Source organism: Acromyrmex echinatior, chromosome 1 (assembly GCF_024713525.1).
Source record: "Acromyrmex echinatior isolate Ae372 chromosome 1, ASM2471352v2, whole genome shotgun sequence".
NCBI lineage: Eukaryota > Metazoa > Arthropoda > Insecta > Hymenoptera > Formicidae > Acromyrmex > Acromyrmex echinatior.
In genome coordinates, this window is record NC_141852.1 from 19781537 (window position 1) to 19804109 (window position 22573).

General features: G+C 31.9%; 2 protein-coding genes across 7 annotated transcripts in view; one reads left to right on the forward strand and one right to left on the reverse strand.

The window, feature by feature from the left end:
* LOC105154884 (uncharacterized) overlaps positions 1-20217 on the reverse strand; it is a 346927-nt gene extending 326710 nt beyond the window's left edge. For 3 of the 6 annotated variants that reach the window (XM_087407399.1, XM_087407391.1, XM_087407397.1), the window contains exons 1-3: positions 18609-20063; positions 18202-18332; positions 17878-17906 (exon numbers count right to left, since the gene is read on the reverse strand). In XM_087407399.1, coding sequence (XP_087263525.1) covers positions 17878-17906; positions 18202-18206 — 34 coding nt within the window. In that variant the 5' untranslated portion in view covers positions 18207-18332; positions 18609-20063. Of the gene's footprint in view, positions 1-17877; positions 17907-18201; positions 18333-18608 lie in introns of all 6 variants that reach the window. The other 3 variants (XM_087407381.1, XM_087407406.1, XM_087407372.1) reach the window with 3 other exon arrangements.
* The window catches only part of LOC105154879 (uncharacterized), a 65782-nt gene that overhangs the window by 37363 nt on the left and 5846 nt on the right, over positions 1-22573 (forward strand). The window contains exon 3 of the mRNA XM_011070661.2: positions 17129-17166. Coding sequence (XP_011068963.2) covers positions 17129-17166 — 38 coding nt within the window. The remainder of the gene's footprint in view (positions 1-17128; positions 17167-22573) is intronic.

Here is a 22573-nt window from a genome sequence, read left to right on the forward strand (position 1 = left end):
AATAGTGGGTGCTAGTTGAATGAGAAATTTCAATGCGTACCGAAAATTTGTAAATTGATATGCGCGAATCTGCTCTGTTCTCAAAATCAATTTTGGACAGATTATCAACGCGATACTAAAAAAGAATCATGATATGCGAAAGACATGAAGATAAGAATGACGACTTATATCGGAGCTGAATGTAGTAGCCAGTTCCTCATATCTCGTGCCTTTTAAGAAATCTAACTGGGTAACGATACTTGTATTTCTCCTTGCTGTCCAGCTTATGTCAGGATCACATACGCAGTAGCCCGATCGACAGACAAAAATGGCCAAGAGACATTCTGCGTCCGGTCAAGTCACGTAAACAAGAACGTACTTTGGACGTACTATTTACTTTATCGAATACCGATTGTTTTATCAAACACTTCTTTGAAATAAAAAAATCGAGTGAGGAAACATAAAAATCGTTAAAATATAACTTAGGATCATCACACACAAAACGATATAAGTTACATAAGCACATAAGACATAAGACCTCTAAACTAATAAGCATCCAACATATAAAGACGTTATGTCTTTTCGTCATGATTTACATAAAATGCTCATTGATCCAAAAATCTTATGCTATAGTTATACAGCTTAAGCTGTAGTTTATAAACTAGATATATGTATTGTTACATAGTAGGAATTGATTACTGGCGAGGCACTAGTTTAGTATTAATTTTTACATGTCAGTACAGTTACCGAAGGAATATTGGGATAGGCCAAGACTTATATAAATATAATACTATTACAGTGTGGAATTACTGTACCAAATACAGATACGATACTGCAAATATACTAATGATGTACTGTCCTAATACTAACATCTGATACGCTCGTTTTAGTGCAAACCAAAATTTCAATATAGACCAAAAATGCATTAATAATGTACTGGATCAGTACTACTATTCAATACTAATCTACGCATTTTTTATTTGGTTTCAGTACCACATCATTGTTTTTAAATACTGGTCCAGTACTACAGAAATGAGAAACTGATTTTTCGGTACAGATACTTCGACAGGATTCAATATTGGTCTATCATATGAATTCCCACTTAATTACGTCATTTTGTGTAATAGCTCTTACACAGTATTGTGCACTTTACACACACAAATATATCAAACGAGTTTTGCATTCTTCATTTTATTTCAAATTTTTTCACATCTTTAATAAAATATCTTTAATTAATATATTATATTTCTTGTCATTTAATTATTCTATGTTATTATGACTATGTTTATGGTCGTTCAAAAAATATGGTTCATAACGTTAAACATAAGATTGTGTATAAAATTAACAAAATCATAGAGAATTTGGATCATGATGTAGAACTACATCGAATCCTGTCTAATGTACTCATTAGCCCTTTTTATTCAACGCGTTTTTTCCGGCATGCATCCGCATAGCATCCGCATGTTCTTCTACACAAACGTAATAGTTATACAAAAATGGCGAGCGAGACATTTTCCAGCTGGTTGGCTATATAAGGATGTGTAATTTGTAATAGCAACTCGGTAATTTATTGGAGTAGCAAAACAAACTTGCTACAGTAATCAGGAATTCCTCATCTAACGTCAAATAAGAATAGATATTTTACTTAGCGTGTCACACTTTCTTTAAAACCCGTGGCTACATTTTTTTTCCATTGTTTCACGAAAACAAAAAAATTAAACCAATTTGTGTCCAAGCAAAATCATTTAAAGTGCTAAGATAATATATCAAACGTGACGTGCATACTGATTCGTGACGAATGTACAAACGGCAAGCGTGACAAATCTTAATTTGTTTCGCAAATTAGGAAGGGGCAACACTTATAGATTTAATTATTATAGGAGAAAGCTAATACGGGAAGTTACTAGAATACGAACAGAAGTACACGATCAAACTTGCATTCTTGCATCACGTTGTTATATTTTTTTTGCGCAGGCGTTGCGCGTTGCAATTCGAAAGTACCATTAGATAATCACCAGTAAAAATAATGTTATTAGAGAACATAGGCGTAAAAAATTCTGATCTTCCGATTATGGAATTGTAGTATAGCCACTTGAAACTATTTAAGTATCAACTACATCAAAATACGTATTGCTGTGATAGAACGATTCTAAGCTTCAACATTTTTATAAGTTTTTCTCAACGATCAAGAACTGTTAAAATCGTAGTAACGCAAATTCTTGAAATTGTCTCATATTATCAATATATTAATTTTTCATCGCGTCTCTGAGAAAAAAAAGACCGTAGAATCAGTATGTTTTATAAAAGGATGGATTTTGATCCACGATCAGCGCTCTAGAATTTGCTATCCTAGACGAGTGGCAATTTGTTATCCAGCCAAAGACCGATGGATACGCGAACGCGTCCATTCATCGTGCTCGTTGATCCTTAAACGCCCGGCCGTAAATCATCATGTGTAGACGATTCAGCAGTTGATCTCCCGTCCAATTCCCGATAACAATTCATGGACGACAGGATGAGCCCAAAGAACGGCGTTAACCTCCGTTCAACGATCAATCGCCACTTTCTCCGTCTCCCAGTCAGACCGGAATATCTTTCACTCACCGAGTTGTGGGATTTACTCATCCATATGTGTACGTGTCCGGGATATTTACGTTATAGTATTAAAAAAAACATAAAATATTCTCTTTGGGAGCACGATATGATGCCAATGCCAATTATGGTAGAAACCGGTCAAGAACTGGCTAAATTTTAAATTGTCGCTCCTTCCTCGTTCAACGATTCCTAACGTAACATTGAAGCATTCCGTTTATCTTGTCAATTATGTACACTATATCCTTCACTGATTGTGCTGATTCTTAATTTATTATCGCACTGTATTTTTAATTTATTATCACATTGGATAGATGCGCATTCAATGAAATTCCTAATGTGCAACATTACGCGAATAGAGTTACATCGAAGAAAAGTAATTTCAAGGAAGTCATTAGACGATCGGTAATAACTTATAGCGGATAAACAAGCAAGTTACATTAAACAGGAAGTGATGGTAACGCATTTTTGCGGGATGTTCTTCGGTCGTGACAGAGAAAGAAGTCGTGACCACGCATTACCGCAGATTAGAGACCTTCTCTAAGAAACACGCGCTACGTGAAAGTGGTTCCATAATAGCAAGAATGTACACACGTAGCATAGAGAATAAATTATTTCGAAGGAGTGAGAAAGAAAAAATCGGATATAAAGTGTCTATAATATATTGATTATTTTGATTATGGATTATATTTTCAATTTTAAGATTATCTATTAAATTGTTTAATATCGAATAGGAAGCAATACTGAAACAAAATATAATTTAATCAAAATTATAATTGTACTTTTTACAAAACTTTTATAACTAATTTGATTCAAGGAATGTATCTTAAATTTTTTTTAATAACTATAATATTTTATAACTGCTTTATTTATATTAATAAAAATTTAATAAAACGATTAAGATTGCATAGAAAAATGTGCTACACTGAAAATGAAGCTACATTGATCGAAAGGTCGAGACTCATGTTCAAGTTGCAAAAATGTTGTAACAATAAACCGGAACAAGGAAAATGTATCGATAAATAAAAGGTAATCTGCATGGCCGATCCGACTTAGGGAATCTCAACCATTCACGTTAATGAGAATCGATTACGATCGCGATCCATTATCTGTTTTCTGGCCAGAAAGAAAGACTCTCTACTCAGTCGCTCCTTTGCGATATGGTACACATGAACAGTGCAACACCATAAACTAAAGAAAGTGTCTGACATGCGTGAGAGCTCTTTCTCGTGATAACCAGATCATTTTTCGTTCACTTTCACCGGATCCCCTTGAGTTAACCAGTTTATCCACCCGCACATTTATAGCCCGTTGCACGATAATTCGATGTCGCGCAATCGATTGATTGTTTCTGTCAGCTTTCTACACGAAAGCCTCGGACTCGTGAAAGCGCACTTCGTTCATACTTCACCTGCACGAAGATAATAACAGTTTAATAGCAGTGTAAAGTACGAATTAGTAACTGCCGATTAAAGATTTAAGATCTCTCAACCCTGTAACTAATTGTAATACTATAATATTTCTTTAATTTGCACATATTTTCCAATCATTAGTTGTACTGACAAATTGTTTTCGTAGAAAATAATTAATTATACCGACAAGTTAAATGGGCAATATAAGCAAGATCTTACGAGTAACGTAAGACGTGATTCTCGAAAGGAGAACAAAGTCTCTGCTTTATTCTCCGAAAAATTATTGCTCGACTACATCGTAAACGACGGCTGGCTTTCTGCAAATTTACATATATATCACTCGGCAAAATCTGAAACGCACACTAGCTAGTTACTCGAAACAGTATGCGGCGACCTGCTGAGGAGATATTACTGAAACTGTTTCGCGAAGTAGAGTGATTGATGTGTAACAAACCGCATTCACCGCGGGTTTCTACGTGAAAAAGCAAACGCTTATTCATGAATGTAAAGTGTTAAATAAAGCTCCAACACCTTACGTGTAACTTGCATTCTATAAGCGACTGTGAATGCACAAATCAAATTTGTGTTCATTTAGAGAAAAATACAGTCTAAAGTAGGTATTTGCTCCATATCTATCCATAAGTATAAAAAAATGTACATATGATATTGTCTTTATTAATTATTCTAATTTCTGAAAGTAGTACTTAATATGTTAAAAGTTATAGTTTGATCCAATAAATATATCAGGAAAATGCATAAAATTCTGAAATAAGTATTTCAAGCAGCGTACATATGATTTAATACATATTTCAAACTTTCTTCGTACTTAAAAAATATAATATCTTGAATTATTTTGTTTCATTGTTAAATTTATTGAATATGATATTTGCTATTAAATTGCTAATGTCGAAAGTGATATAATAAGTAACGTTCCGCTGCATACGATGTCACGGCAATCCTAAATATATCGTTTTCTCGGTACGCCAGTAAATTTATCTCTAAAATGATATATTGTGGGTCGCGAAAGCGCATCGGGATATGAACGAGTGGCATAAATTTACCGCTTATTATCCGTTAACCGCGCGCAAAAAAAATTGGCAAGGACGCCAAAGATGGCAAGATCGCGTGTGAAAGTACGTACGCTTCTCGGTGATGACCAATGCGTGCATTACTGCTGCACGTGTGTAAAGTACGGGATCGCTATCGCGCGGGTCACATGATCATGCGTGAACCTTGGCACGCATATTATGCCTATTATCTTGCACGCACAATCGATAGGCGAAACGCTCACACGCGTAAATACATTGGGTACATTCTGAATGGTTACAAATCAAGCGGTAACCTCGACGACATATCCCACCTACATTTCACGGATCATTCAACTTCAGTGTGAACAATGTACATATTTACCCACCCACAACAACTAATGAGACGCACAATGCAAATCCTGTCCCGCTAAAAATAAAATATCGACGGAGTGTGTGGTAGCTGAGATGCTTATCCATTTATACGTTAATCCCTCGGCGATTGTCGAGACATACGTTGCTATATGTAAAATGAGGTATGCGAGATATTTCGAAACGCATTCAATAAAATTTGTTTTATCTATCACTGGAAGCACATGATAATTTGCAATGTAGTATTACGCATTACTCAGCGTTGCTATATTGAAATAATTTCGCCGATACTTTTACCGATTCCGTCTACTAAGTTTCTGAGAGTAATTCAGTTCAAAATCGATCAGTTGACATTTACGCCTCTGTATGTAGCGCAATAAAGAAAATGACTGATTGTTAGTCAGCCGACTTTCGATCATGCAGGACGGCTGGTAGGCTTCATTCGTAATTTACTATAGAACTGGAACGCATTAATTCCGGATAATGCCCTTTAATGCCTAGTAACTATTGAACTTCTAACCGAGAAATCACTATTGCCCTAGATCGTCGCCATGCCCGCTAATTGATTATTGCGTTGGCGCAGGTTGATGCAATACAGCTTACGGGCATAATAAATAATATCGTCTTCCTACTTTTAAACGCTTTATTCTACATCTAAATAGCGACTGTTTTGCATATCAAAACATTTTACAAGCAATAATTTTTATTTAGCTATTCTTTATTTTTTTCCTTATCAATTGATTTTTTTTCTCTAAAAAATATTCCAATATTATTACATAATATAAACTTTTCACATATGTAATTCGTGTCATGTCACACCTGTCTTTGTGGTTATTAAGAAACATTATATATGCAAATGCAGAATAATTTACAATGCATTATCAGAATGCCTTACAAATTGTCTTATTATACATAGTGATTCATAATTATAAAATTAAATATAAAGCTAATGTAATTATTCTAACTATAAAATTTAATAGCTCTTTAAAGTCTTATGTGTATAATCTTTAAAATGCATATTATGCGTACATTAATAAGAATTAGTTAACCTTGAGAAATAACAAAAAAGATTTTAAAATATAAATTTATCTTAATATTCCCGATTATAGCATTTCTAGTATTCCACAAATGCATAAATCACAACGTGGTGAAAAGCCTCTTTAACGCATCACTGATCTTTCGTCAACATCTTTGTCTAACAAATGTAAACTACTCGTAGCCATCACTTTCCTTCTCACGAAGCTACATTAAGAAGACAATTATCTATCTAGAGAAAGATGTATTATCGAAAATCATCATCTTCGTTAGAGTGTGACTTTGATTAATGAGACATAACGGGAGGAACAGAGACATGTATCGAAGCTAACGATTCGTTTCGGAGCTAATTGGTTACCGCAGAACTTTAATGATCAAAACGTCCTTGTGCCGATGATTGAGGCGCTCTAGATCCCACCAACAATTAGCTATGCAGGAAGAAAATGGTAACAAGGATGCTATGTCCTTCCCATACACTCATACTTTAATCATGCTTTTTCATGCCTGCCAACGATACGCATCACACGAAGGTCTATAATGACTGCGAAGAACTATCGATTATTTCGAAACCACAACGTCCTAGAATGTAATACGTTTTTCTCATAAAACTTATATAGCTCCCTCTGTGTATTTCCATTTAGAGTTCTCTTTGTAAAAATAATGCTACATAAAGTTCGTGTTGGAGAAGTACTATCCCTTTCAACAGAAAGTTCTCCTAAGCAGAAACTAAAAGGAAAATAATATGAAGCCACAATTAGCCTTAGGGAGATTATGAAAGCGGACTGTGTTCTTAAGCACGAGAATTGCAGTTTACACAGCGGCATTAACGTGTCTCTTGATCGCGAGAAGAGAACCTGCTGCAGGGAACAAATCAAGCAATCTAAGTACTATACAAATCCTATAGCGTAGAATTGGCGGGATGAGGAATAATCAGTAGCCACTTTTCTTCCGAACAGCCGTCGAAAACATCGCAGCGATCTACAATCGTGCCCGATGGGAATCACGATTCCTAAAGATTTAAATCGCATTGTTAACTCATCAACTGAAAAAAATCTTTGCGGGAGAGAACCGAGAATTTTCGTCATCGTGTTTAATATACACATCTCGTGACACCCGGAAATTAAGTACATCACGACGAAGAGAGAAAGAAAGAGGAAGAGAAAGTCAAGGAAGCGATTTCGATGACATGTACCAAAACTGCATCGGTTTCTATCATCGATTCCTTTGATTAGTTCATTAGTCTTGAGACGTAAACAAAGTTAATTCGTTAATCTTGAGGCGTATAAATTTATAAAATTTAATCAATAGAAAATTTGAATTAATATAGATAATACTCTCTATCATTGAAAATACATCAAAAATTTTGATCTTAAGATTGTTTTTAAATACAAATTTATAATATAAATATAATATAGATATAAAATATAATTTAAAAAGATATTAAAGCTGATTTCAGATTAGAGCTAAATATTGATTTTATTAGAAGAAAATAGAGAAAAATAGAAGATTAATTAATAATATTATCGTAAATATTTGCGATTTAAAGGGAAAGTTTACTTAACTTTTCTATTGGTAGAATTAAAAGTTTACTTAATCAGTTATTTGCACTTTAGACGTTTCATTTAAATAATAAGATAACTGCAATAAATATATAATAACGTGTTGGTGGAATGCCTATCAGTCAAAGACAAATTATTTTCTTTCTAGGATAATCTTCGATCAATTGTTGTGATATAATATTTACCGAAGTATTTACTTATTCCGGAACATGACAATAAAATTCATTATCAGATTATTAGATATAATTATTAGATATAGTTAGATAATAAATATATATTTTATAGAAAATAAAAATTTATGATCATGATTTTATGATCTGATTAGTGAAGTAATCAGAATTACAATAAAGTGCCGCAAAAATTATTAGGTGTTGGAATTAATTCGTAGCGTTTTACAAGTGATGGGAAGTACTTTCATTAATGTATTTTTTAATGCTCATGTGAAATAAATAACATTCTTTCATTAAAAAACGCTACGAATTAATTCCAACACCTAATAGATTATATGCTCTCTTCTCTCTCATCTCTCATCTCTCTCTCTCTAATTTTTTAATTCTCATTTCACCAAAATAAATATTTATGACGACCTTGATAAATACATTTTAGACTTTAACATTTAAAACTGTTTAGTTCAGCTTGATTTCTATAATCGAGCGATGAGATAGCTTCCTTCTTTATTGTATATTCGAGTTTTAAAACAAGTTTTACAGGAATCTTACAGCAAGATAATTGCATAGTTCTGCTAATCGTGAAAGTGGCATCGAACTATGGTCGCTAGAGAATACTGACTAAATGACAGCATTATCAAGGTCAATCTCCTCCAGCTATGTTAATATTCACATAGTTGAAAATCGCTATTTTCAAATAATTGCCTTTGAATTCTATTATTTTTTAAATGAGAAACTATTGCCTAGCTACACTATCGCCCAAGTATAATACGGAATTGCTGCTGTTAATGATATATTCGTGAAATGTTTTCCCCTTTCCACTATTACGTATATCGTATATATATATTAGCGATTAATAGAATAAACGCGCTGTCATACCGCATCTGTAATAGTATACTTTCGACATAATACGCACCTACGAAAGGGGTGATTAATATTAATATTTCATGAGACGCAAGAAAAATGGAGGTCCATAATATGCAGCTGTTATATCATGCGGCAAATGCAATTCGCGTATCTATTCCCGTATTTATTCGCGGATATTAGTATTTAAAAGAATTCTATAAGATCTTTGTCTCTTCTAAAAATTTCAAAACGCCGAAACTTAAGATTATTATCCGTGCGACGAATCGCACAAAGACATTTGATCCGATCTCTATGAAATATAGTAGCGTGTCAGCCTATGATAAAGCATTGCTCAAACGTCTCGGACGTTACAACGCGCGCGATGTAATGGCCTTTGATTATGCGTTGTGTATCACAAAAGAATCGTTGTACTCTCAATTTAACGCCGGTACTGCTCTTGCAAGATCTCTATGTCCTCCGGATAAAGTGAAATTTTTTTAAGCAACTTCGGACAAATTGATAGGAGCATGTGTCTTGATCAAAGTCAGGGCATGACGGGAGACACGAGGAATACATATCATTCAAGTCCGTTATCAATCATCATTATCATTTATTTTAACCTCGAATCAGACAAAAACTATTAAGTATATTTTCTATTTATCTCGTTTCCACTTATTTTCGTATTATCGAAAATCTAATGGTGAAATCTACTGTGGTGAAATCTTGTTGTTCAATGCCAAATATAAAATAACATTCGATAAAAGGGAAGAGAGTTCGCGTAAAGGAAGTAACGCGTTAAACAGTTTGCTGATCTCATCGCGACTTCCCTTCGGGAGAAAGTTCGTGATTGAATTCTCGCTGCGATAAATTAAACGAAAGTTTAAAGTCGTCATGTTCCCCTTGCGAGGCTATTGCTACGTATAACGTGCAGCACCGACCGGGGCTGCTTTGAAGGTATATAGCGAACCGGATGCTTTCACTCTCAAGAAATATTTTCGAGAGACGAGTACTCTTCTCTCTATCTTTCTTTCTCCTCTGGGATAATCCTTTTAACGCAATCTTTCAACAAAGATAAAGGTGTGGCAGTTTCGAACTCCCACGTTCTATACCGTGAGATTCCCATGATATGCTTGATTATTGCATTTTGATATCTGCAATTATTGCTAACCGAATTTTTTACAATATAAATTAACAATACATTATGAACAAAGTCAATTAAAACAACTTAAAAATTAAATTAATATTAATTTATAATGATAGTAACGAAATAACGATGATGTTAATAATTGCTTTCCATGTACACACAAGTGAAACTGAGTCTAAAGTGAACTGAGTATTTTATACTGAGATTAATGACGTCACTACTTGTTTATTTTGATAAAAAGTTATCACATGTCAACGCAGGTTCTGTAACCTCACTTTAAAGTGAGTTTACGAGACTCACTTTAAAGTGAGGTTCGCACATGATCTCGATCTTGTGCAGATTATGAGTAAAAACTCAGTTGAATCTCACTTGTCAGAATGCAAAAGGAACGTGCATTCAACTGAGTTATGGCGTCACAAGTGAGAATTATGTGAGAATCGGTGCAAATGGAAAGCAACTAATATGTATAAAAATTACAGATATAAAGCGTTATTTATGCACTACGTGTATCAGATTTTTTTTCTAATGAATTGAAATTAAAAGCAAAATAAAAGAATTTGTATAATACAGTATTAAATAAATAAACTTATACACAGTTATAAATTATTTTTGGAGACCGTTAGACGTTCGAAATGCAAAAGACTGCATGAGATTATATCGATTTCGTCAATCAACAATCTCGGAAATGCTTCAGCTCTATGTAACTTGTTCTTTTAATTATCGAGATGACGATGCCGGTACACAAGACTCGTGATTATAGGATCGATTAATGAGATAGCTCGTGCACGGTAACGTTGTTCCTTAGAATATGCCAGATTCGTCACGAGAAAGGAGACTCATCTTATGTTGGATAAATCTTATGTTGAAATCGTTAAGATGAGAATATAAAAACCAGGCGCCTGTCTCATTAATTATTATTGATGCAAAGATCGCTTCTTACAACGGATCGAAGTATATCGTTCATTCTTAGACGCTTAAATATTTATCAGCGTTCAATTCTTATATACGTATGATCAAATTACATTTATAAATAGTTACGTCATTGTAATTATTTTGAGTGTATAATATTATAATATAAAAGATACATTAGTGCGAAACCTTCCTTTACACTTCATCTCTGCTTTCCTTATTACTCATTCAGATTAAAAAAATTGATCAATTGTAAAAACATGTATCTTTCGCGATATCTTAGAATAATCTCTTGGAATATTTAATTACGTGTTTGTCAACGGCATCACCCGTCATCACTGATTTTTCGAAAAGTTCGAAAGCAGGAAGCCTCCATTCTTCTATTTAAATTCAACATGAAGTTTTCTTCTCATTCTTTTTTCGCGTAATAATCCGCGTCTTTTCCTGTTGCGACCTAGGGCGAAAAAAGGAACAAGATAAGAAGCGACTTTGGTAGTACGATAGTAATGACTTCCTTGTCTGTACACCCGTTAGAATCTTGAAACCCCTGATTTGCGATTTGATTATGTCGTTCGCGTACCTATTACAATTTCTAATTGTAAGTGCGCGGTTACATTGAAGAGGAAAACAGCAAGCCTTAGTATGTCTTGTTTTTTTAATCGGCATCAGCATGTAATCTCATGAATGTTGTATGAGAAAAATTTATGCATTACAAATTCATTTATTCTATGCCACTTTAAGATATAGTGCAGATTTTATATTATTTCATAAATTTTAAATTACAATACTGAATAATTTTATCACATATTAAATGATAGTAACAATTTGTACGGATCAAGATAACTATTCATTTTTTGAATGGAATATAAATTAGAGTACATTAGAGTACATTAGAACATTAAAATATATAAATTAATTAATTTTAATTTCTTGTAAATATAAAAATGCTTGATAGTTTATAGATTTAGAAAGCTTCTCAAATGGATCTATGAAATTTCTATTAATATAAAAATAATATTATTCCAATAGGACTTTAAAACAATTACCAATTTTTATATTTTAAATATAAAAGATAGCGCAACTTGGACTTGGAGAAAAAGTATCGTGCTTTCTTTTATATTTAAAGTATATAAAAATTGGTAATTGTTGGAATTTTGTTTTCAAATTAACTATATATAGTAGTACTTGAGTAAATAATTGTTGTCAAAATAAGTAATATTTATCATTTTTTTATATATTTTAGAGGAAAACGTTATATTCGCGAAATTAGTAATGCATCATATTTTCATTTTTGAGTTTTAGTATCAAAAATGCAGAAGTTGTTCTTTTATTTTTATAAGGAACTATGTAGAACTATGAGAAGTGCTACTGAAACTGTCATAATTTTTTTATATTAATAGAATGTCGTACTAATTTACAGATACAATCTAACTTCTTGTGAAATTAGCATGACATTCTGTTATATTAATATAAAAAAATAATAACAGTTCCACAGCAATATTAGCTGTGCTTCTCATAGTTCTGCAGATTCTTATAAAAATAAAAAAATTCCGTTCGTATAAATAAAATTCCGTTGGTATAAAAAAATGAATTTATTTTTTATATCAAAAACTCACAAATAAAAATATGGTGTACTAACTTCGCGCTAACTTCTCTTAATCATAGCTAGAACTGAAAATCCCAGAATAACAAGTGATAGCTTAGAACATATAACAAGTAACCAGAGAAAAAAGAATTCAGTAGACAAAATAAAGACTTACAATCTGGGTTTACGTAGCAATGAAATTGCTTCTTTTTCTAAATTAATTCTTATTATCACTAACTTCACTTTTTAATGCCTTCACATTACGCATTATAAACTATAATATTCGCTTAATTACGTCATTGTTTTTTATTGAGAATGCGGATATTAAACTTACTTTAAATTACACTACATTGCGATTCGTACTATGACAATCATTTTATCTTTTGCAAAAAAATGTTCTCTCAAATACGTAACGTAAATTCTGGTTAATTAGAAGTTTCGATTAATAAAAGAATCATCATAAATCGTATAGCAATATATAGGTGTTGCGAAGTTTATCGACTCTCATCAAGTTATGATTGCGCAAAATTTTTTTTTCACGCGAGACGAGCGCAATAATAAAGCGTCATCTCCGGCTATGTCGCAAATGGTGTTGCTAGGACAATGTTGAGAATGTGACGATGCCACATGCAAGGAAATGAAGTTCCCGCACTGGTATCATCTCCATTGTTGCTGGGTGGAATATCATTGGAAAATGGGGTCATGTAGACGATAAATTAATATTTAATAATAAGTAACATGTGCATTCTCTTATAAAAAGTGTAAAAATATCAAGATACACCCAGAGAAAAGATTGCTTGATTTGTGAAAAAATTTCTTTGATTTAAACATTATTTTTTAAAATCAAATGAAATTTATTTGATTTTAAAAAATATTGTTTAAATCAAACAAATTTTTTTCTTTAACCGTATAACAAAGAAACTTTCTTTAAATCGAAGCCTTTTCTCTGTATAGATATATATATATATATATTATATATATATATATATATATTAATATAATTACTCATGTAAGAGAAATGTTTATTTCATATTAGAACGTTTCTTGCTAGCGTTTTAACATATTTTTGATGAAATCATGTACGTTAATGTTCTTACAATAAATATATACCTATCGTCTTATTCTCTGCAAAAGCATCACAACTTAAAAAATGAAATTTTTTATAAAAAGAAAAAACTATTAGGTGTTGGAATTAATTCGTAGCGTTTTTTAATGAAAGAATGTTATTTATTTCACATGAGCATTAAAAAATACATTAATGAAAGTACTTCCCATCTCTTGTAAAACGCTACGAATTAATTCCAACACCTAATATTTTTCACGCAAAATTATTGATTAATTAAATAACATCAACAAAAAGATTATACTCTTTAAAAAGATGATGTCATTTTCGTTTCATTCAAAAAGAACTTGCACTCTATTTGAATTATGATGATTTTGATAGTCTACAGAATTACCATTACTTTATTATTAATAAATTAATTTATTAATAAATAATTAACAAATCTGAAATAATTCATTAAATATAACACAGTTAAAAATATCAACAATCTTCATTAGCTAAAACTCAATGACTAAATTCAAAATATTTCTTTTTTAAACTTTGATCATCAAAATTATTTTACCTAATTCTAAATGTTTTCTATAGAAGACTCTCTTTTTTTATTTATGACAACTTAAAAGTGTCACTCTTGCAGAAGATATAAATTATAATCACTTTAAAAATTTAAGACCAACACAAGTGCAATTCGCCGAATTAAACGGTTAGTTTATTTTTGATGATTGGTGGAAGTCTTTACTTAACTTATTCATAGTAATAATTTAAAAAACCACATGTTTTTAGTTGTGACACTTTTAAAATAAGGGAATATAATTAATAAATAAAAGAAATATCAACTGAATGAGTTTCTATCAGAGCATAAACGATGAATCTATTAATACATGATTGTAAGCGACGAATATCAACTCCGTAATGCTCGTACAAAATCTATAGACAAAATACTCGATATATTTTATTTAAAATGCAATATTAATTCTTGGATCCAATAACTCGCAGCGGCATTGTCGAAAGTAACAGCCAGCAGCTTGAACTATTACTCAAGAATCGCATTACGTACGAAACGCGGAGCCTGCGTATCTTTCGTCACCCGGACTTGATTGTTCTATTATGCAGAAAGCGCTCGCGGTTCGTCACTAGAAAGTAAAGTAAGTCATGCGCATTTAAGGAAGACCGATTGCCGTGTCATCATGCAACGTTTCCTCGCTGAGCTCAATGCATCTCTTCTACGAAAATAAATGTAGCAAACGAAATCAAGTGTGAATGTATAGACTATTAGCGATTAATTGACATTTTCATGCTCAGTCTAACTTGAAAGAACCGACGCGTACCGGAGTAAATTTTATACCTACGATTGCTTAAAATATATTTTTACACTTCCGTTTGATGAATATTATGTCAATTACTTTCAATTGTTCCTGCTAATTCTGCAAATTTTACAATCAGAATAATTTTTTTATATTTAATGAGCAATTACATAAAAATACATGCAAATTTTTTATATCGTAATATCATATTTCCTACACTAAACAAATATTATTAATATGTATTAAATTAGTAAACTAATATTATTAATATTTATTTAAATGTGAATTACGATATTTTTATTTTTCCACATTATTCAATATAAATATCATAGTAGTTTTATTAATCGTTTTATTAATAAGTCAAACTTTAGTCAAACTTCTTTTATAAATTTCAGTCTATTTTAAAATTATGTTACTGCTATATAAATAAAATATTTTTTAACAATATTCGGTTAAAAATTTCTCTTTTTTTTATACGTATCAAAGGTACTGTATCTCTCTTTACGATCAAAACGGAAAGTGGTCAAGGCCCGTGATTCCTAATCACGATACGCGGCACGATAAATTACGAGAATCCCGCGGAATCACACCAACAAATTGCTGGTTGGTGCCTCATTACATTGCGGCGAGCCGTAATTGGCGTGGTGAAATACCGTCGACAGACCGTGATTTAACAAGTCCATTGAGCTAGTTCCTTTCGATGCGATCCGAAAATCGGATAGCCTTCGTAGCGAATGAGCGACTGGATAAATCGAGACAGTGCTTTGGAAAAAAAAAGCAAAATATGAAAAGATCGAGTCAGTCGCCGCGAGAATAAATATGCGTATTCACAGAACTAATCAGAAATGCGTTGCGGGTGATTTTCTTATTGCAGTCGTTGCTTAGTCGTATTACGTAAATATCGTATATCTCATTAAAAACGATTACTTCTGGTATAATTCACTCATAACATTAACTGTCCGTGGTCAATGCGCTCACGAGATTTGTGACGGACGATAAAAAAGAGACGGGAATGTCGGAAGCGTTGTCAACCTGGTGCCATGTGTCTCAGACACCGATTGACAAGCAGAGTCGAAGGAATGAGGGTCTTAACTTTATACACGCTCTGCACAAGGATCTCTGGAGACGCACTAAACCCTCGATAAGCGTCGACTTGTCATCGACGTAATTGACTTTCTCTTATGTCGAGGATAAAAGAAACGGTAAGATCGCCTGTCGGTAAGGTACAAACTAATTAAGGAAGTCCGATGTCCGCGGATTAATTAATAATAGCTCGACTAGATGCTCGATCGGAACTACGCGGAATCTTTCTTCTTATCTTTTACATAACATATATTTTTAAATAAATTTCATTTATACCCGACTGATAATCTGCAAAAGGAGCGTAAGTATAATTTAACATTTAAAGGTTAACAAAAAGATTACGATTATAAAAATCAATTAATATAATTGAATTTATTTCAAGAACAAAAATAGCTGGTTTCACGGACAAAATAATTCCACAATTTACATACCGTAGAAACTTATCCCTTTCGCATTACGATAATAAAACGTATAATTTTATAGGAGATTACTGCGATTACTGTGTTTACAACATAGAAATAATTTTAAAAAACACTGCACTATAGTTCAGACATCGTTATAAAGCGGCTTATGTAAAAAAAAAATGAACGTCGGTTGCACAAAATTCAGATTCTTCTTAATTCCATAAGAAATGAAAGCATAAATACTCGATTTATTGTATATACATATTCTACTATACGGCATCTTCTGTAACTACCAATATAATAAATCGATATGGAATTCTCAAGATATTCCACGAAGCTTCTTGGAAATCGCGATTGAACATGCAACTGCTGCATGCGGGCGATGATCTATTCACGCTTTTATCGAGAGTGATCATTAATAGATGCAATTAATAAATCGTGTATTTTATCGAGTTTCTCGATATCAATTAGTCGCTTCTACATACTTCTTGGCTGCGTGTTTTTCTCTCGAGAAATATCTCGCTCTTTGCCCACGGTGCATAACTGGGTCGTAAATATCGGTACCCGCAATTTAACCATGTTGCACATATGTCGCACATAATCCTACCAGTACGATGCAATCTTTCTCACAAAGACCTGTTCTTTGTTTCAGATGGAGCACCGGTTCCCGAGGACACAGTTGTACACGAGGTAAGAAAAATTTTCGCAGAATAATAAAAAGAAATAACTTCTCTCTTCCCCATATATAATTGTCTTACCGTAATACAATTCATATATTTAAAGCCTGAGAGAGATATCCTATTATATAATAATACACTGAAAGAAAAGATTGGCTGAATATGGCATAGTTTTTTAATTCGATGCAGCAGCCTATTTTGGATTGCGTTAGCTTATCGAAATTTTATATTAACATTGCGGATAGGCTAACGCAACCAAAAATTGGCTGCTTCAACCAAAAATTGACTACTGCAGCCAATTAAAAATGCTATGCTATATTTTACCATTTAACTGCAGCAATCAATCTTTTCTTTCAGTGTATCATTATTATTATACGATACTTTTTATAATATATTCTGAAAATCGACTTGAATCAAGAAAAAATTCGAAAATATTTGAAATAATAACAATTTTCTAATACTCGATTGATAATCGCGTAAAATTTTCGTTTTCAGTAAGTCCATAATTGCATTTAGACGCATATCAATTCATTTGTTATTCATACGGTTTGGGCAGTCTCGTGTACAACTGCTTCGACAGGCGATTATTCTAGGCTTAAACATTTACGTTAACAGATCCCAGCCCATCCATTTCAAGGCAATGAGTCTATGAAATATCACGTCTATCTGTAATATTTACAGATTACCTCGAATTATAATAAATGAAAAATTATTCGTGACTCACCGATATGATGCGCAACAGCGGAGCTGTATCTGTAATACATAAATATAAAATTTAAATTATATTTTTACATCCAAAATAATTTATATCTAAAAAGTTTATTTGCTTTTCAAATAATCATTTCATAAAATAATTATGTAACTTTTCCAAAAAAATTCACGTTCAATTTCTTAAGTATTAAATGAATTGAAAAATTTTTAAGGCAAAACTTTTTTATTTTTAATACAAATCATCACAATAGATGATTAAAAATTACATAGGAATTAAGGATTTTTTTCTCTACAGATAACACGCACAAATAATTGAAATAATGTATGAGATATTCACCTCATCTGGTGCTCCACCGTTGTCCGATGCCTCCTAGGCCTCCTCCTCCTCTCAGATTTCCTTGAAACCACATACTCGCGAAAACTCAACTAACACTCAATGATAATTAACACTCGCGCCAATATTTATATCTGAAAAATAATTATTATGCGAATTGAATTTTTTATTTGTCTTTCAAATAAATATTTTATAAAATAATTTTATATTTTGTATATATATAAAATAATGTGTATAAATTTCAGAAAAAAGTTCAAGTTTTTTTAGTTTTCTAAAAATTAATTTAAAATTTTAAAAGTAAAAACCTATTTTACATAAATCGTTCCAATGAGTGATCGGAAATTAAACAGAAATTAAGGATTCTTTTTCTGACAGTAACACAAATAACACATAATTTGTGAAACACTCACTTCGTGATTGCTCCGCTTCTGTCGCCGATGCTTCCCAGGCCTCTTCCTCCTCTCAAATTTTCTCAAAGTCACTCGCGGAAACTAGGTAATTAACACTCGCGCTAATTATCAGAATAAGACGATCGCGCGTCACTTGAAACGGCACTCCCGATATTAATGGCATACTTATCACACTACGAGACGGAACGTATCGAGACGGAAGTAAGCAATGGGAAAAAAAAACAGACGAAGTAATTATAACGATACGCTGCGATTCGCTCGGAATGTGTTTATCAAACAAGACACACCGACGCCTCGCAACGTTTCGAGAACTGATCGGCGCGGTGGTAAGCTTTAACGAATCACTGTATGAAACTTACTTTACGTTGCAAAATTGTCGACAAAATTGAAATGCAAAATTAAACCACTATAATTATTGATTTCATGTATCACGACTCCACTTACGACACTACTTGATTCGGACACGTATCGAACACTGCACCACGCAACGTTCCAATAATGGTTGACGATTGACGAATAGTGAAAATAGCGTCGCACTGCAACTTCACTCCGAACGGTCAGAACGTGTGACGCAGCGCCGCGTCGGTTAGATTAACGACAAGTTCAAGACGGACCGTTCGAGAGTATACGATCAAAATTTGGCATCGCTCGTATTTCGAATACACAAATCTTACTATTAGACTAATCTCAAACTACATATATCATTAAAATTGCCGTGCTTTCTAAAATTATCATGCTTTCTTGTGATTTTCAAATTACTCCATATATATATATATATATACAGTTCGCGTATATCAAATCTAGTAACAATCCTTTATATCGAACAAAGTAAATTCAAAAATCGATACAAAGATCTCAAATGCGATACGGGAATTGCCATCAGTCATCATTTCCTACCGTTTCGATCTCGGGCAAATAATATCATGCGAAATATCTGTCTTCTTCATAAGAATTGATAGCCTCGGTACCTCGAAGAACCTCAATACACTTGCAAATCGTCATTCGTCGGCAGTGATCGCTTCTGCTTACTGAATATAGCCACGCACTACGCACAGGAATTAGACTGCGTTCAGAGACTTCACGCGAGTGTGTTATTTTATCCTTGTTTTACGATAAAGATAGAATGACGCACTAAGAGCACTCAAGCGAGGTTTCCGAACAATCTAAGAAGCGACGCAGTATAGTCAATTTATTACTTCATCGTAAGAAAGAACGAATGATTAATTAATGCTTGGCCACAGGCCACTGTGTCGCTTTTTATCGCGTAACATATTCATGGACAGAATTAAGTAATCGTGCAACTGGCTAATAATTATTTAGAACGATTGAGTTTTCCCGTATACTCTTCTCGATCGCACCTCGTAAGAAAATTATATTACAACACACGGAACACGCCTCGCCATCACCTTCCGACTCGAATCACGTCGCTCGAATGATAAGACGAATGTGTTTGTACAAAAGGCTGTTACGCTCCAAGGCCAAGGCCGCGCTGATGTAAACAATGAGCGCCGAGCGGCGAGTGTTGCGTCGCGCGCTGGCCGTGCCGCCATATTACATGTGCGTTATCACTACCAAATTATTCAACGTATATATACGAATACATTATTCTGTTTTTTACTTTTATATTTGATTTGTTCCTGCACTAGACTGCATTAGAACTCTCTTTCGACAAATATCAAATGTATTATCTCATTTTAAATTCCAAAAATGTACACTAGTTCAATCACAGAAATAGACCTATTAAATAAATGATTTCTCGCATAATACACGTTTTATTTTTCAAATGCAACTGAATATATATAACAATGATTTCTTAATTAAGATGTTTTCATTAAAAGAATGAATTAAATAACTTATAATGTAAAGTCGACAAGTTAACTTTTATAAAATATTAAAACATATTTTTTCTTTTCACATTTTTGTTTTAGAATTTTACATTAAAAAAGTGCATTTTTCTCATTTTGTTAACTATATTTAATTATAACAATTTGTATACAATTTGTTATAAATATACAACTTTACAAATACTTTATAAATACTTTCTAAATGTCAAAATATACGTAAAATTGCTTAATAATTTTTATATACTTGTAAAAGTGATGAAAATTAATCCAGAATACGAAAGACCCAACGTGTATAACAAGAGTTCCAAAAACTAAGGTGTGTACTAAAGGTTAATATATATTTTATATATTACGTGTGTTTGAATCTTTAAATATTTTTTTAAGTTAAGCACATTTTAAAGAATTTATAATTTAATTGAAATATAAAATTAAATTTTATTTAAAATTTTGTATACTATAAAATGAAATAAATTTAAAAAATTAAAATATATTTGTACCTATATATAAAATATGTATTAAACTCTACATACATAAAATATACGACATAAATTATAAATAAAAATGTATTACATTTTACCTTAAAACATCTAACAAAAATTATAAACTGTGTAAAGTGAGCTTTACACGGCACAAAAATCAGAAATAAAATTATATTTTAAATTCTGACATGCAGGTCAGAATACATATAATACAAAACAAATCATCCATAGATTAATCATAAATTATCTAAAATAGACATTAATAACGTATTTTTTTAACTGGCATATTATACTGCGTGCTAATCATTTGCTGCATACTTATTGAAATGAGTTGTACATCCGTGTATATTGCATTCGCTTACTTCGTCCAGATTTAGGTTAATATACGACATTTATACGAAAATTTATTTATTGAATTTAGAAAGCAAAGAATAGAATATTCCTATGTACATTTCTTCTACAATGTTACATTTAGCCGGAATGTACAGTGTAGGGCGCTTGGCGTTCATTGTTTACGCGGCGGTTGGCCTTAGCCTTGGCGTAACGACCTACTGTGCGCTTATCATATTATCATTTACACAGTAAGGCAATAAGTAGTGAGAGGTACGATTCTTTCCATGTAATTTTCTTTAAAACATAATCACGAGTATCAAGTAAAATGCAATCACTACGACTGATCAGCAATCATTAACCAGAGGCGATTATTAACTTTCACCATTGATAATTCGCAAATATATCGAAATTATTTATGAAAGCAGATATTTTATGTAACTTATTCGAGATTATAATCGAAGTAATAGAAGATAATAATTAAAAATTATATTTTAAAAATAGTTTCTTAATATAAATAATCTAAAATGTACTTTAAGTAATTAAACTTTAAGTAATTAAAATTGAATTCACCTGTGATATAGAAATTATTAAAATGATTAAAAAATTAATTTTTATATTTAATTGTAATCGTGTATAATAACTTTTCTTTATTAACTTCGATTGTTCAAAAATTGTAGTGACCTTTATACTTTTATAGAATTTTCCATTTTAATTAATGTAAAATTAAAATATTATACAGTATTTATGAGATATCTCCTATGTTAGATTAATCGAACATTGTAGTCACATGAATATTTTACACGGATTATAGATACATTCAGATATAATTTCATTTAAATAAAATATTTATTCAAATGTTCTTCTTTTATATATTAATTTATAAGATAGTTATCTGTACAATTATTAACGCCAACCATTGTTCGATTTACACCTGAGCGATAATACAATTGTCAGATAAATTAGATGACTTTTCCTTCTTATTTCCCTCTCATGTATTGTTTCTCATATCTCATAATTATTTCTAAAAACTAATAGATTTAAGCACAAAAATATTTATATATAAAATTGAAATAAAAAAAGTTAATGATAATTAATGATAAAAAAATGACTAAAAAGTTTTTAATATTTTAAGTACAATTTTCTGGTATATTAATTTTTCAATAATTTTATTTATTTCTATTTTGTTTATTTTTTAAACAAGAAAGAAAAGTGATGGACTTTAATCGAGAATTAAAAGAGGCATTATAAATTATTAGCTTATATTTTATTACATACATTGATTTTGTCCCAGGATTGCAATATCACACTT